This window comes from Drosophila sulfurigaster, chromosome 3, assembly GCF_023558435.1.
Source record: "Drosophila sulfurigaster albostrigata strain 15112-1811.04 chromosome 3, ASM2355843v2, whole genome shotgun sequence".
Classification (NCBI taxonomy): Eukaryota; Metazoa; Arthropoda; class Insecta; order Diptera; family Drosophilidae; genus Drosophila; species Drosophila sulfurigaster.
Window position 1 is genome coordinate 33,477,798 of NC_084883.1, and position 15,472 is coordinate 33,493,269.

The window sequence follows — 15,472 nt, forward strand, 5'->3', positions numbered from 1 at the left end:
CTTTTTACCTAGGCATCTTTTTTGGATTTTGTAATTTGAAATTAACTATACATTTTATTTGTGTAGAATGTATTTATGTACAATATGAAATGTTGTAGTAATTTGGTATTATGTTTCGCTTATTTCATAGAAAAACTGTGATCTAGGGAATATAGTAGCTAGTTCTAGCTTTGAGTAGGCAATAAATTAGCTATGTCACCCTGTGCTTAGATGGTTTTGTTGCCTATCGATTATCAAAATGCTTAAATAAAAACGGTTGCTATCAATCAAGTACAATCCATAAATGCCGGTGATCTTAATCAATTTGGGATAAGCAAAATAAAATGAAATTAAATATGCTGTATATACTTGACTGTCGTTTTGACGAATATTAGATGATTATCTTATATTTTATTTATATGCTAGATAAATGAAGTCAATATGTTCTCAGATTAAAGTGCATGCATTTGTGTTTATTGCTCAATCATCATTCGACATAGAATAAACTCGTATTTTTCTTCTAATCGCGACCATCACAGCAGCCGTCGTAGATAATTGTGCTAGTACAGGCCTGAGATGGTTCGTGAAAGAAGTAATCCCAGTCGCAAGTTTGCTCCTCTGTGGCTACGCCATCCACACAACGAATGAAGTTGTGGCAATTGTTCGAGCTGCTCGCCACAAGCATTGTGCCCCGACCATCGCAACGGTTGTATGTGCACACCACTTCAGTGGCAATATTGCATTTCTTAGCGGCGTCATCATAGAACAGACCCTCCGGGCACTGGCTCCACACGGGGTCAACGTCATGTACCGTACCATAGTTGCCACAGTAGAAGTAGCCACGACAGGTGGCACCATCTGCGACATAGCCTGTGATGGGCGTTGAGCTTGAAAGCGACGTCTTTAGACACACATTCTTCTTGGAGTGCGCCGTGCAAGAGACTAAGTACTTGGCCTTACAGGATGCGCTTTCGACATCAAAGTACTGCGTACTGCTGCAAGATGAAAGCGAATGCGAGCCACTCTTGCACTCGTAGTACTCATTGCAATCGTTCTCCTGGCGGAACTTGGTTTTATCCGGCACCAGATGACAAATGTTGGCCACATCCACGCAGAGCGAATCGACGCCATATTGACACATCTGGTTGGCCTCATCGAAGTGCTGAGACCCCGGGCAATGGCCAGCCAAACTCTTGCCATTGTCACAATAAAAATAGTTCTGACAATCTGTTGGATCGGCCACCCAAAGGCCATTCAAGCCCTCACAGAGATTGCCACAGTAAACACTATTAGCTGCTGTGGCGGCCTCACACTTCCCGGAGCTGGCATTGAAGACCAGATCATTGCTGCACTTCTTCATTGTGCCCGCATAGTTGATGCACTCAATGTACTCACTGCAGCTGCCGGGCTTGCGAACCAAAGTGCCATTCTTGAAGAGACGACACAGCTCCGCATAATTGTTCACTGCTCCCGACGATGGCTGGACAACGCAGACGATAGCCAACAGGAATATGGCGATAGTCGATCTTGAGAGCACTGCAATAAATTCGAAATACATTTTAATTGCAATCGCATCAGACTCCAGTTGTGTGTTTGTTTAGCTCACTTTTAAATTGAGTTTGGAAATTCCTGCAATTGGTTTTTTGCGCCTTGTCGATTAATAAATTATTGTATTAGATTTTGATGTAGCTGTTCGAGCTGATTGGCTTGAACTAAATGGAGACTCGTGCTTGCCAAGCAATTTATATTTAGTTGGGGTGGAATGTTTTGGCGTAATACTGATTAACTGATTTAGCAACAAATTAGGGAGTAACATACTTTATATATGTTCGGCTTGTTCCAAATCTTATCTCCTCACAACTAAAGGAAAAAGTCAGCGCTGATGTTGTGACCATGAAGAGAGGAGTTCTTCTAGTTGGTGCTCTCTCTTTAAAAGTTGTGAATCGAATTCTTATCATAAATTTCAACTTACGCACACCATATGACAATTCATGAAATCTCCACATTGTCATAGTATAGCTTGTAGATTGTTAATTAAATAAATAAGTAGGTGATATTTACTACCTGCCTTCCCATATCAGTATTCAACCAGCTGATGCTTATTCATACTCATAAATCTTCCGTCAAAAAATATTGATAAACTGTTTGAAAGCGGCTAAATCTATTGTTTAAATTAGCTTCATACTTGATTGTTGTGGTAGCTTGAAACGAACGTCATATTTATAGAATCTGTCTAATTATTTATGGCAGCAAATTGCTTCAAGTGAGAGTGTTTTGACGCCCGATAAGAAAGCCATCAATTATGAAGTGATTAAATGTCAGTTTAGTGAAGCAATTTAAGATTATGCGTAGCAGTATCTGAAGGAAGCATCAGACACAAAGCATATTTCTAGGAGATGTAAAAATTTAAATAAATTTCAGTATCTTCCATTCATGACTGTTGCTATTTTAAGTTAAACTAATTAATGAATCTTAATCTTATACAAAATACAGCATTTGGTGTATTTTTACAGTAGTTTGTGGTATTTCAATTCAATATATAACATTTTGATTTTATTCAAAATGGGTATCTCATAGTAGAGCACACTCACCTTATTGTGTATTTTTAAACTTGGTAATTTGATAAAAAGTAGTATCTGCAAGTCGATCACTCTTCGATCACATTCATTTCCGTTTCAGCTGTGTTAACTTCAAAAGCTTTTTAGGTTAATTACTTTAGTGCGTAATTCTAATGTCAGCAGGCGCCTAAAAGTATGCAACGATTTTGCAATTGCCGCTTTTTGTGTTGTGACGGGGATCTTCATTAATATAGATAGGAGAACGGTAGCAAAACGTGTCGCCGGAAATGGCGGGGCTCACACCTGAAGTTGCTGACAAGCCAAGATACGATTAGTTGAACAATTGCGCAGATAGCGCGCATGGAGCGATCCATTCAAGTCAGTTGAGTTCTTGGAATGCCCAAGAATTAAATGCCAATTACGGAAGGTGTGAAACAGAAAAAATTACCAAAGAAGGTATTTTGGTAAAGATATCAGCTAAATAGATTTTAGCCATTCAAAAGTTGAAGCGGCGAAGATAATGTCTGTATTAATCGGACACTCTACAAAAATAGCTTAACATTAATCAAAGGTGCTTCTTGCTATGATATCATTCTGAGAATTACGCTTAAATAGCAGTTAAGCATGTCATGAGTTTCAGTTATAGCTGAAACTTTGCAAACAAAACTGAACAGCCAAGGAGACGGCGAAGAATGCTAGGTGAGATCGATGCTTATAATCATTCTGAGTAAAACGTGCCAATGCTTGGAAAATCTATCTAAAATTTTTTTAATTACGGCATTCGCGATGTGTTTCGGTTTATCTGCAAAGGTTACAAACAGTGTTAATTAAATGATAGGGCTTTAGGCGTCTTGTGGAAGGTGGTATATAAGGTACAACATAGAATGTAGGGGTTTAGTACTCAAGTGGTGTGCTTCCATAGCATACAAAGCTCGCTAATAGAATCAATCAAATCGCAGTCGAAGTAGAAGTGATGGCAGGTAGGATACAAACTAACTGGAAATGGATAACACAACCCTACAATAATTGCTCTCTCTCCTTTTTTGCAGCTTTCCACTCGAAGATTTCAGCTCTCGCGGGCATCTGCCTGCTGTTTGCACTGCAGGCGCATGCGTACACAATGAGCGACATGTGCGCACAATGGTCGAGCGATGGATACGTTGGCAACCCTACCAATTGCAGCAAATGGGGCTACTGTAGTGGCCAGAAACTGGTTGGAGAGGGCGCTTGCGCCTCCGGTTTAGTCTACGATTCGAAGACCGCCACCTGCCAGTACAACACGAAGGTGGCATGCTCGACCAGCATGACAGAGACATGCAAGGTGTTGAAGACGCCCGTCTATCTGGCCGATCCCAATGATTGCCAGAGCTACTCGTACTGCTTTGGCAATGGTACCGCATTGACAGGCAAGTGTCCGGCTGGTCAAACTTATGCCGCCAGCACCACTTCGTGCGTGTGGGGTCCCGACTGCCAGCAGGACAGCATTTGCCGCTTCATGAAGAACAACATCTATGTGGGCGATCCGACCACTTGCGGCAACTATATTGCTTGCGTCGACGGCTACGGTACCTCCTCCACATGTGGCACCAATGATGATGGTGCGACGCTCTACTACAACAAAGCCACCGGCAACTGTCAGCCAACCAATCCATGCAGCAGCAGTGGTGGCGACACCAGCACCGACACTGGCACGGTCACTCCGGCTCCGATCAACACAAGCGGTTGCCCCGCTTTATCCACAAGCTCGACTAGCAGCACCAGCTCTACTGAATCTACCGCAACCGAAGCCGATGCTGAGGACACCACCTCCTCTGACGACACTGATGCGACCACCGAATCCTCGAGCACAGTCAAGTATGTGGCCGACAACACAACGTGCTACGGTTTCTACAGTTGCCTGGAGAGTTCCTATGGCAAATGGGGTGCATGTCCATATGGCACTGAATTCGATGCCACCGCGCAGAAGTGCGTCTCACCCGCCGCCATCGTCTGCACATACGATCGTTGCGCCAACACCAATATGACCTATGCTGCTGTGCCGAACACAAATTGCAACAAATACACTTACTGTCCGAATGGCTCCGTTGGCACTTGCCCCACTGGCTATCTGTACTTCGATGAGCGCTATGGCAAGTGTGTGCCCACTAAACCAGACACCGCAATTTGTGCCACCGCCACCGCAACCACCACCGCATAAAGTCGGATGTAATTTTGTTGTAGTCCTCAGAGAGAATTGTAGTCGCATAATAAAAGTAAAAAAGCATTAAGTCACAAACGAATTAATTTGCAAAGACAAATCGAAGCCAAACATCTGTAAAGTTCTTTTTCAATGATTAGCAAACATTACGCATACGCAGTGTGTAACACATCAAGTAAATAACGTGCATAGCAAACATTACGCATACGCCGCATATAACGTATACGCAGCGTTTGCAGTCCAAAGTACCTCAATCCATTTGATCTTTAATTTTTACTTATCAGCTATAAATATTCCTACCACTGACTAGAATTAACAATTTTGCACTACTTGCTGCAAGGTAAACATTGCGCATACGTCACGTTGCTCAGTTTCTTTTTTCGCAAGAAATGCAAAAAGTCAATGAGTTCTTTTCGTCTGAAACAGGAGGCAAGTCAATGAGTTGGTACAATTCAAAGAAGCAAACAATTCATTCAAGTCAATGCCGTTCTACACAGCGACAACATGATCAAATTTTTGCCTATCAGCAACGTTTTTCGGTTTCGGTTTCGGTTTTTGGTTGCGTAGATGCCACCGACATGCCGACATGCGATTGCCGTGTAATTTACATGCTATCTGATGGCATTGCTATCAATCGCACACACACAATTGATAACACACACACACAGATCACATATCACAAAAAGGCAGCTGGGGGAGATGTCAATATCGATGTTGATGTCGATGTTGATGTTGATGCTCGGTGACGATAGCGACATGAATGTGTTCCTTAGAGCTGTGCATTTTTAACAAAATTGTTTTTTGTTCATTTTCAATGGAATTGGAATGGTTTGCATATTTAAGCAGGCGCCACACGGTGGCAGCGCATCAGTCAAACTCGTGGAGCTGTACGCAACGGACAACGATTTAAAGGATCTAAGCATATCACAACTACGATCAAACGGCATCAAAAGTACTTTTCAAGCATGCAAGCAGGTAAATGCCTTACATCAATCACAATCAATCAATCATCCTCGAATCGATCTAATCGCATTCTTCCTCTGTTCATCGACAGTTCGAGGAGTCCTGATTGGGCTTGTCCTGGCGCTCGTGGGCGCCGCCAATGCCGGCAGCATGATTGCTGATTTCCCGTATTTGGCGGTGCGCGAGATGTGCGATTTGTTGCCCTCGGTGACGAGTTTCTTGCGTCCCAACACCTGCAACTATTGGGTGCGCTGTGCGTCGCAAGATGTCAGCCTGGAGGAGGGCACTTGCGCCGATGGCTTGAACTTCAACCGCAACACAGGACGTTGCGTTATGGCTGCCAATGTGGAGTGTCCCTATGCCGATCAACTGAACAGCACCACAAGCGTTGTCAACAAGTGTGCCAACGAGACGGACGGCACTTTCCTTGCCGATGACAGCAGCAGCAACTGCCAGGGTTACATTCTGTGCAAATCACGTCGCGAAGTCAAGTCCAACTGTCCCAACGAATTGCTCTTCAATCCCCTCTCACGCTCTTGCGTCTATTCCAATCAATACACTTGCCCCACCGCTGGCAAGGTGACCAAATCGCCTGCTTGCCTCTCGCTGTCCAACGCCACTCGGCTGGCCAATGAGGAGCATTGCAACAAGTATTACATCTGCTTGAATGACGTACTCCACGAACGCGAGTGTGAGAATCAAATGGCCTACGATGTTGCTTTGGGTCGCTGTGTTCCAGCGTTGAATGCCACCTGCTATGCCACCGCAAAGTTGCCACCCCCAGAGAACACATTCTGCCTGACAAATGGCACCGCGCGTCGTGGTTACTTTGCGGATGAGGAGTCATGCAGTCGTTACTACATCTGCGGTGCACCCACCAATGGCAAACACGACACCAATCCACAGCATCTGCAGTGCAGCCCCGGCATGTTCTTTGACGAGGAGAAACTCTCGTGTCGCGATCGCCTCAACGTTCGCTGTCTGCTCGATCGTTGCGCCGAGACCAATCTCAGCTATGTGAATGTGGCTGGCGATTGCCAGACCTACGCTCGCTGCTCCGGTGGCGCCACCGTTGGCACTGGACGTTGCCCCAACGACTACTACTTCGATGAGCGCAGCCAGGGCTGCACTCCCGTCAACCACAACTATGTCGCTTGCGCTGCATGATCCTTCCATGTCCCCTAACAGAACAGGAGAGAAGATGAGCGCATAGAGAGGATGAGGAAAAGCAACAAAAAAAGATAAAACACTTTTGGTTACATCACAAAATTGAAAAATTGTATTTAATTAAAACTGCATACGAAATATGGTGGAAGTCATTAAAGGCAAAGCAACAGTCTTTTTATTTAACAAAGAATTTATTTTACTAGGTTAAAAGCGACTATATTATCATTTTTTTTCCAATGGAAAATTCTAATTACTCACATTTGCATTTAAGAACAAGAGAAAACCGTTAACACAGAATTTTTTTGAGTAGACGAAGAAGTTCTTATATGCTTATACAGTCTTTTTATTAATAGAATAAAACAGAAATCTATAAAAATCAGTATTTTAAATTGAAAAGTTTAATCCATTAAATTTGTAAATATGGTGGAAGTTATTTTTATTTAACACATAATTTATTTGAGCAGCCGGAAATTTTGTATTTAAATTGAAAACGTAAGAAAGCTAAAATAACTATATTCTTTATAATTCCTAAAATTTTGGTTTTTATGAGATAAACATTTTAGAACTGTAGCTTTCTTACTTGTTTATATTAAATTACAAATATATTTGAACAAACAGAAAAATGATCTAATTGGCGATTGAAATTATTAAGCCTCTTATAACAGATATATAATATTTTTGTTAGATATATTTTTTTGACAAACATATAAGTTGAGCACATGTGAATTCCGTTTGACTTCAAACATTGTATAAATAAGTCATAAATTCAATTATATACAATTTATTCCCAACCTATTGACATGATTTAACATTTTCCATTTATTGCCATAAGTTATATTTAGCACATAGAGAAGTATTTTTATCATGCAACATTTGAAGTTGCATAACTTTCAACATAGATAATTTAGAGACGGGTGTGTTCTTAGTAGTTCTTATACCTTTTTTTTTATTGAGTGAAATGCGCAGTTAATACCCTCGAAGTAATTGCAGCAGTAATTATTGGACACGAAATTGCAAAAAGGAAAGAATAATTGAAGATACAAAGATAAAAATGAAAATGACTAAGAGAATATAAAACACAGAAAGTCCCAAATAATACATTCACAATCTGAATAGTCGAATATATGTACATGCCTTTGGCTTTAATTAATATGTTGTTACAATTTTGTTTATCTTAAAAAAATGGAAATTGATTATTAAAACTTTCCCTTTACCATATAATAGTTCTAAAGTTTATAGCTAATATTAGGTTGGCCAAAAAGTCTTGCGGTATTTTTATTGAATTTTCAATTGTTCTTAAAATTGGTTAGAATAATGCGATTTAAGTCAAATATGCGCCGTTTTGTTCGATGACGAGTTCCCAACGAGATGCCAACTTCATAATGCCCCTCTTATAGAAGCTCGCTTTTCTATTGGCAAAAAACTCGGAGAGCCAATTTTCACAGGACTCTCTTGTGGCCAATTTCCGACTACCAAGGTCGTTCGCCATGGACAGAAATAGGTGGTAATCACTTGGTGCGAGATCCGGACTATACGGTGGATGCAAAAGAACCTCCCATCCGAGCTCCCGGAGCTTCTGGCGCGTCACCAAAGATGTGTGTGGCCTGGCGTTGTCCTGATGGAAGACAATTCGGCCTCTGTTGATCAAAGATGGACTCTTCTGCATGAGTGCTGCATTCAAGCGGTTAAGTACAGGTCCGAATTGAGCGTTTGGCCATAGGGGAGCAGCTCATAGTGGATGATTCCCTGCTAATCCCACCAAACACACAGAAGAACCTCCTGGCCGTCAATCCAGGCTTGGCCACCGTCTGGGCAGCTTCACCGCTTTTCGACCACGACCGTTTGCGCTTCACGTTATCGTAAGTGATCCACTTTTCATCGCCAGTCACCATCCGCTTCAAAAACGGGTCGATTTTGTTGCGATTCAGAAGCGATTCGCATGCATCCATACGGCCAAAAATGTTTTTTTGCGTCAAGTCGTGTGGCACCCATACATCTAGCTTTTTTTTTAATCCAAGCTTCTTCAAATGGTTTAAAACGGTTTGATGACTCATGCCAAGCTCTTGGCCGATGCTACGGGTGCTACTATGCCGATCTCTTTCGATCAATTCGGCGATTTTATCGCAATTTTCGACGACAGGCCTTCCGGACCGTGGCGCATCTTCGACCACCTCCGCACCAGAACGAAAACGTTGAAACCATCGTTGTGCGGTGGAAATGGAAACTGTATCGGGTCCATAAACTGCACAAATTTTATTGGCAGCATGAGTTGCATTTTTTGCCTTTATCGTAGTAGTACTGTAAAATATGCCGTATTTTCTCTTTATTTTGCTCCATGTTTGTGACGCTATAACTCACGAACGACTCAAGACAAACAACAATAAATCAAACACGTGTTAGCGCGGGAAAAGAGCTTTCCAAAAAGGTATCGCATGAACCGATTCGATAAATAGAACTAGAAATACGCGCTTGCAAAGACACCTATCGGAAATACCGCAAGACTTTTTTGGCCAACCTAATAATAAGGAATTTCCATTAATAGATTTTAGCTCGTAGTAAGAGGCAACCATTAGTCAAGCTATCGAAATTCTCGAAAATTCCCAACATGTTCAAAATGGCAATCGTAGTGTGTTTTGAAAATTTAATGGAAATGTTCATCAGATAAGCGCGAGCGGCGATAACAAATTTACACCCCAAGGTATATTTTCTTTAGATTTTTTTTTGGCAGTTGTTTAATGATGACAGCAACTCAGAAGTTGAGTACTTCACAAAACCTCTTCAACATCTTCACCGCAACCCGCAGTTTGTGTTGTCTGTTGTTCTGTCTTGGCATTGGTAGATAGATACTCGTTCTTGACACCTACTAATAGCAGTTAACTGAACAAGTACCAGTAAGTTATCAGTGTTCATACGGCGAGCATAGGTCGCCTTTTGTGTTTTCGATTATTTATCATATTTGCCGAAGAACCAGCGTCATCCTCAAGCAAGCCGACTTCGTCGGTCGCTAGCTTCTAGTTCTGGTGTCCAGTATTTATTTTTTGTCGGATGCAGCGAGTTCTCGTAGCCTTTACTCCTCATAATTATCCCTTCTCTTTTATTGAACACATGTGTCTGTCTCACGCCACATTTAAATCGAGAAATAGAGAGAGGGAGCCAGAAGAGAAGAGTGACCACACATAGAAACGCATAAGAAGCCGCACAAAGCCTCAGTTTTCAAACAGGATCTACCAACACTGCCAATGGTCACACTTTAAACAAACAAACATTCCACTGGATTACATTTTCTCCAACATATTTATTATCTAATTATTTACTACTTTCTTATGCTATATTCTATGGTGGTTTCCTTGACTTCCTTGGCACAAGCAGCATACGAGATGATCTCACTCGTGCAGCGTTGTGTCAGCTCATCGAAATACGGTTGGTCAGCGGGACAAATGCCTGTGCCGATGGTGACTCCGTCTTGACAGATGGAGTAGCCACGACATCCATCATCTGACACGTTGGCCAGCTCAACATGCGATTGTCCACGATTGACACAACGATCGTAGCTGCAATGCAGCTTCTCTTGGGGCACACATGAGCCTTGCTGGGCAGCATTGAAGAAACGTCCTTCCGAGCATGTCCCAGGCAACAGCAGCATTTCTCCTGCGTCGTTCTCATGGCAATAATAATATCCGTTGCAAGTCTTGCCATCGGACACAAAGATGTCTGACTGAGGACATGTCTCGGCATCTGCAATTTGGGGCGGGGGTTCGGTGTGTGAACACTGCACATTCTGTGGGTATTCGCATTTGCTCTGGGCGGCATCAAAGTAGAAGGTGTCGCTGCAGGTGTCGATGATCACGTTGCCCCTCCAGCACATTTGCCAGCCATTGCAGTTGCTGCTGTCCTTCATGAACACTCCATCGGGCAGTATGTTGCAAATACTATTGGGATCCATGCCAATTGTGCAGGGATAATCCCTGATGCAGGTCTCCAGTCCGGGATTATAATTATAACCCGCTCGGCATTCACCCAGCGTCGCTTGTCCCTCTCTGCAGTAATAGTAACCGTTGCAGGAATAAGGATCAGCTGCGAAACCAGTTTCGATTGCCGCACACGGATTGCTGGAGATGCACTTAACCTCATCGGCAGGCAGGCAGCTTTGGCTCTCTCGCTCATAGAAGTATCCTTCGTCGCAGCTACCGCTAATCGGTGATCCATTGAGGCACTCTATCCACGTATCGCAGGCTCGCGGATCCTTCATTTTGATGCCGTCCATAACGAGACTGCATATTGATTCCGGATCGAATGCGCAATTTACACTTTGGAAAGCAATCAGCGCGAAGCTCAATAATACGGAGTTTAATCTAATCGCAGCTATGGAGAAATAACTATTAGTTATCATAACAAAAGGCTCTTCAATAAAAAATCGTTCTATTAATAAAAAAAACATTATTTAACTCAAGATTATCATAATCTTAAGAGTACATTAAATTATTAAATTTAAATGTAATTTAATTTTGTTTCTTTTATTTGGAAGCACATGACATAAAATATATTATTTTACAATACAAATTTACATAATGTTATTCCTTTTTAAAATTAAACAAATTATTTAAAAACTATTTACTTACTCATTTTTTATTAAGCAACAGCAAACTAAAAGACTTTACTTCGACTAAGTGAGCAGAAAGACTGGCGCTTATTGAATAACACTCGACAAATTTATTTTGTTATATACTTAATCATATATATTCTCAGGCTGTTGGATAATAAATTTTCGAGCATTAGAGAAGACTGAAAATGCCGCAAATTGTTAAAATTAGACACATATTCACACGAGTATCTCAACTTAATACCGTATTGACCATAAATTAAGTGACAAATATCGCAAGTACAATAGATAACTGCGATTCTCAAATCGTTTATAAATATGTATTACAAAAGTCAAGATAGTTGGACAATAATGGGGACAGCAAATTGCGGCTGATAACTGAATGTGCGTTGCTTTAATTTTGATTGGCTAGCTAACATGTTGTGCGTAGAGAAAGTTTTTAATAATTTTAAAACAAAGTTCGAACACTTATTAAGTGTGTTATCACTTTTAAAGATTATTATTATTGTTTGTTATTATGATAGCTATTGGAAGTAAGCTCACGTGATTATCAATTACTAAAACAGTATAAAGTGAAATTTCCTATAGAGATCAGTTTTTTTTAAGCGGACACCACAAGGAAGTTATTGTTATGGAGTTAAGGAAGTTATTGTTTTTTAATAAATGTAGAAACGAATGCCCAAGAGCACACATATATTAGAGAGCAATAAGCTTCCGTAAATCTATTTTGAACTTTTTCTAAAATGTAAAAATAGTACAAAAGAAATTAGAAAATACTCACATAAATACAAACTATAATGATTTTAAGAATTATCTGATGTTCCTTTTACTGAATTAGTACTAACTTTATTTAAATTTAACCATCGTTAAATCTTCTATTTCGCTTTAGCAATTTCGTAGCGTATGGAGTAGAGCATGACGCCTGAAAGTATGCATTGTTTTTCGTTCGCCATTTTACATGATTCATGTTAGAAAATTGTTGGTACTTCATCTTTATTTTTATCGCAGATATCGTACAAGTTAAAAATCTGCGCGACTTTTGATAAGTGGTGCAAAATATGTTTTCATGTTTCAATTATTGTAGGCACAACTTAATGAAATGTGCTGCACCTAGTTTGAGTTCGAGGGATTGGCCAGACTATAAATGAAGCGCATACTCCTCGAGGCGAAATAGTAAAAAATTTTCGCCAGCGCTAAAAACAATCGCAATAAAGTGAGAGAATTCACATGGAAATACGCGTCCATTTCGCATTGCTAGTGGGCATCTGTTTGGGCGCGGCCCAGCCAGTGGAGGAGGCTGTGAACATTGAAATCGCCGATCTGAGTCATGTGAGTTGAACAGCTCGATGGTCTGAGATCACGTGGCTTACAAAGCTTGATATTACAGCTTTGTACTGGACGTACTGAAGACAACTTGGTGCCGCATCCTTACGATTGCAATGCATATTTTGCCTGCTCGACGGTGCCTGAACTTTTTTACTGCGACCAAGGATTGATATTCGATGCCAATCGATTGGAATGCGATGTGCCCGAGCGTGCTCTGTGTAATGCGAAAGAGGCACAGCAGCTGAGCACGAGCAGCCCGAACAGTGGTTATCTAGATGGTGGCAAACAATCGCAGATGGATGTCAATTGGTGGGAACACAAGCCACATCCAGTCTTTGTGGCCGTCGATGTGGCCACTGGCCTGGCGGTTAGTCCCATGGACAGATACGATCCGAAGCATGTGGAGTGTCGGCACTTTGGTGCCTACTTCTTGCCACATCCCAGCAATTGCCAGATGTACTTCATATGCGCCTACGGACATTTGCATCGCCATCAGTGTGGCTTGGGCACGCTGTGGAACTACAAGAGCTCCGAGTGTCAGCTGAGCGCAAGTGCCGAGTGCTATGGCCACAACAGCTTGCAGCCGGGCAAGCAAACCGAGGTGACAACGAGCACAACGCCTGGCCAGGTGACTGTCTGCTATATTGTGAGCACCAGCTTGTCGGGTAGCAACAGCAGTAGCAACAACAGCAGCAGCAGCAACTTCCCCAACATCTTCTCCAGCAGCAGCAGTAGCAGCTTGCCCAGCAGCAGCAGCGAGTCAACCACAACTACTGTGACCGCTCCATCGCCTCCGCGTGCGCCACAGAACGCACTCACCTGCCCATCGGAGCGTCAGAGTTATCTGCCACATGCAGGCGACTGCAGCAAGTATTATATTTGCATTGCCGGCATGCCAGTGTTGACATCCTGCCCCAAGGGTCTGTTCTGGGATCAGAAGTCAGGCTACTGCGACCAAGCCAAGAATGTCAAGTGCTTTCAGAATGAGTAAATAAATGGCTGTTTACTGAATTTAACATAACTTGAATGTTTACTTGAATGCATATCAATAAAGTGGTTTCTTCTTTACAAAAGTGTTGACATTTTAATGCGCTCCCACAGTTGGCGACGTCTTTGAGTTGCCTCCGCAGTCTCCGGCTCCGGTTTCTTCTGCTGCCACTTAAAGTCCGTGATGCTGGCCTTTAAACGCTGCCAATACGAGGGCAAACTTGCTTCGGTTTGTTTATCATTCTCTAAGCCCTTGGAGAAGCCAATTTCACAAAGTAAAATGAGCACCAAACACAAACTGATTAATTTCGTTGCACTCATGTTTCTAGATTCAATGATAGAAGGCTAATGGTTTTGTCAACGTCGTGTTTCTATTTAATCTGAATAGCCATTATACTTATAGCCTCGTCAACTGTCTTATCAATTGGATAAGTTTTTGTATCACTTGCAATTGCTTAAGAATTCATGATTAGATATCATACTTGAATTTCATGCAAGCTTCGCACAAACTGATTTCTGTTATATTGCTGTTCATGTGGTCTTACAAAAGCTGAGTGATATGGCTTTAAACTACACTCTGTTTAACAGACACATTAGTTTAACAGAACTCTGTTACTAGCATAAAGCTGTAAAGTAAATGGTGTGTTATACCATGAGTGGCCGCCATTTTGTAATGAACGCAGGAAACGGAAGTTGATAAGTTAAATGGAGAAGATGTGAGCCATTTAACTTCTAGCTTCATTATAATTAGAATTGGTCTTTTACAAATAATTGTAGGGATTTTCTTTAAGGACTGGGTTGGAAAATAAAAGAATGTTGAAATTAAACTTTATTCAACAACAATGCTTCCTGTAGGCTTAGTCGCTCTGGCTCATCTCATTGCAATAAGAATTTTTATTTGTTATTTCTAAAAAATAATAATAAACTTCCGGTATTAGCAATATTCTTGCGTTTTGACTTACGCAACGCATTGAATTCGAATTATTGCTTAAGGAGATTATTTTTCCCTGCCGCAAGGACGGAAACTTTAAAATTTACTGCCGTTTCTTTTAATTACATTTTTCAATAGAATTCTTGAAATTGTATCCATTGTAAAATAAAACAATTTGTATCGTTTTCCTCATTTAATCAATAAATTCTTTAACATTTTATTTTGTACTTACATTAAGTATTTACTGGTGTAAATAAAGCTATTTTTTGTATTACATTTATTACTAAGTATTAATTATTGTACTTCATTACAGTAGATACACATGCATGCAAGTAAGAATATTGCGTTTAGAATTGGGATGGGTACGTGACTTCGTGGTTTTTCCGTGACACGAGCACGCACGACTCGAAGAACTGTGCCCAAGTTTTTAGCTGCAATAGTAATTTTATATATAGATTGTAATCAATCGGACAGACAAACTAAACTAGATCTAAAACACTACACAAATTGTTTTTCTGCATAATGAAAATTCAAATTCTTCGTGAATAATATTCCGTGAATAATATTGTTCCGAAAATAGTCTAGTGTTGAGTCGTGCGTTTCGTGGGTACAAAGCATTTATCGTGCGAGTCTGAAGCTTGTGATTCGTGGCGAGCAGTGTTGAAAAATGCCAGTTGCGAAACGCGACCATCTCTCTTCCCTTTGAAATCTCCATCGTGTGTTGGTTTTTAGTTTTATTTTTCTTTTTTTTGCGATTTCTGATA

General features: G+C 41.2%; 5 protein-coding genes across 5 annotated transcripts in view; 3 read left to right on the top strand and 2 right to left on the bottom strand.

Moving 5' to 3' along the window:
* Positions 1–15,472, top strand: part of LOC133843943 (probable chitinase 10) — a 139,526-nt gene that overhangs the window by 46,104 nt on the left and 77,950 nt on the right. The gene's annotated exons all lie outside the window — the stretch shown is intronic.
* Positions 404–1,706, bottom strand: LOC133843939 (peritrophin-44). The gene is made up of 2 exons (XM_062277712.1): positions 1,586–1,706; positions 404–1,515 (listed from the first exon to the last, which is right to left on the bottom strand). Coding segments are annotated over exons 1-2 (1,017 nt in total). The 5' UTR covers positions 1,587–1,706; the 3' UTR covers positions 404–499.
* Positions 3,412–13,812, top strand: LOC133840031 (uncharacterized). The gene is made up of 6 exons (XM_062271683.1): positions 3,412–3,517; positions 3,587–4,732; positions 5,789–6,846; positions 8,560–8,723; positions 12,679–12,793; positions 12,852–13,812. Exons 1-6 carry the CDS (start codon positions 3,511–3,513, stop codon positions 13,779–13,781), a joined length of 3,420 nt encoding a protein of 1,139 aa, XP_062127667.1. The 5' UTR covers positions 3,412–3,510; the 3' UTR covers positions 13,782–13,812.
* LOC133843938 (peritrophin-44) lies at positions 5,565–7,027 on the top strand. Its single transcript, XM_062277711.1, has 2 exons — positions 5,565–5,709; positions 5,789–7,027. The coding sequence occupies exons 1-2, from the start codon at positions 5,700–5,702 to the stop codon at positions 6,862–6,864; spliced, it is 1,086 nt and encodes a 361-aa protein (XP_062133695.1). The 5' UTR covers positions 5,565–5,699; the 3' UTR covers positions 6,865–7,027.
* LOC133843951 (uncharacterized) lies at positions 13,783–14,168 on the bottom strand. Its single transcript, XM_062277729.1, has one exon. It carries the CDS (start codon positions 14,096–14,098, stop codon positions 13,856–13,858), a length of 243 nt encoding a protein of 80 aa, XP_062133713.1. The 5' UTR covers positions 14,099–14,168; the 3' UTR covers positions 13,783–13,855.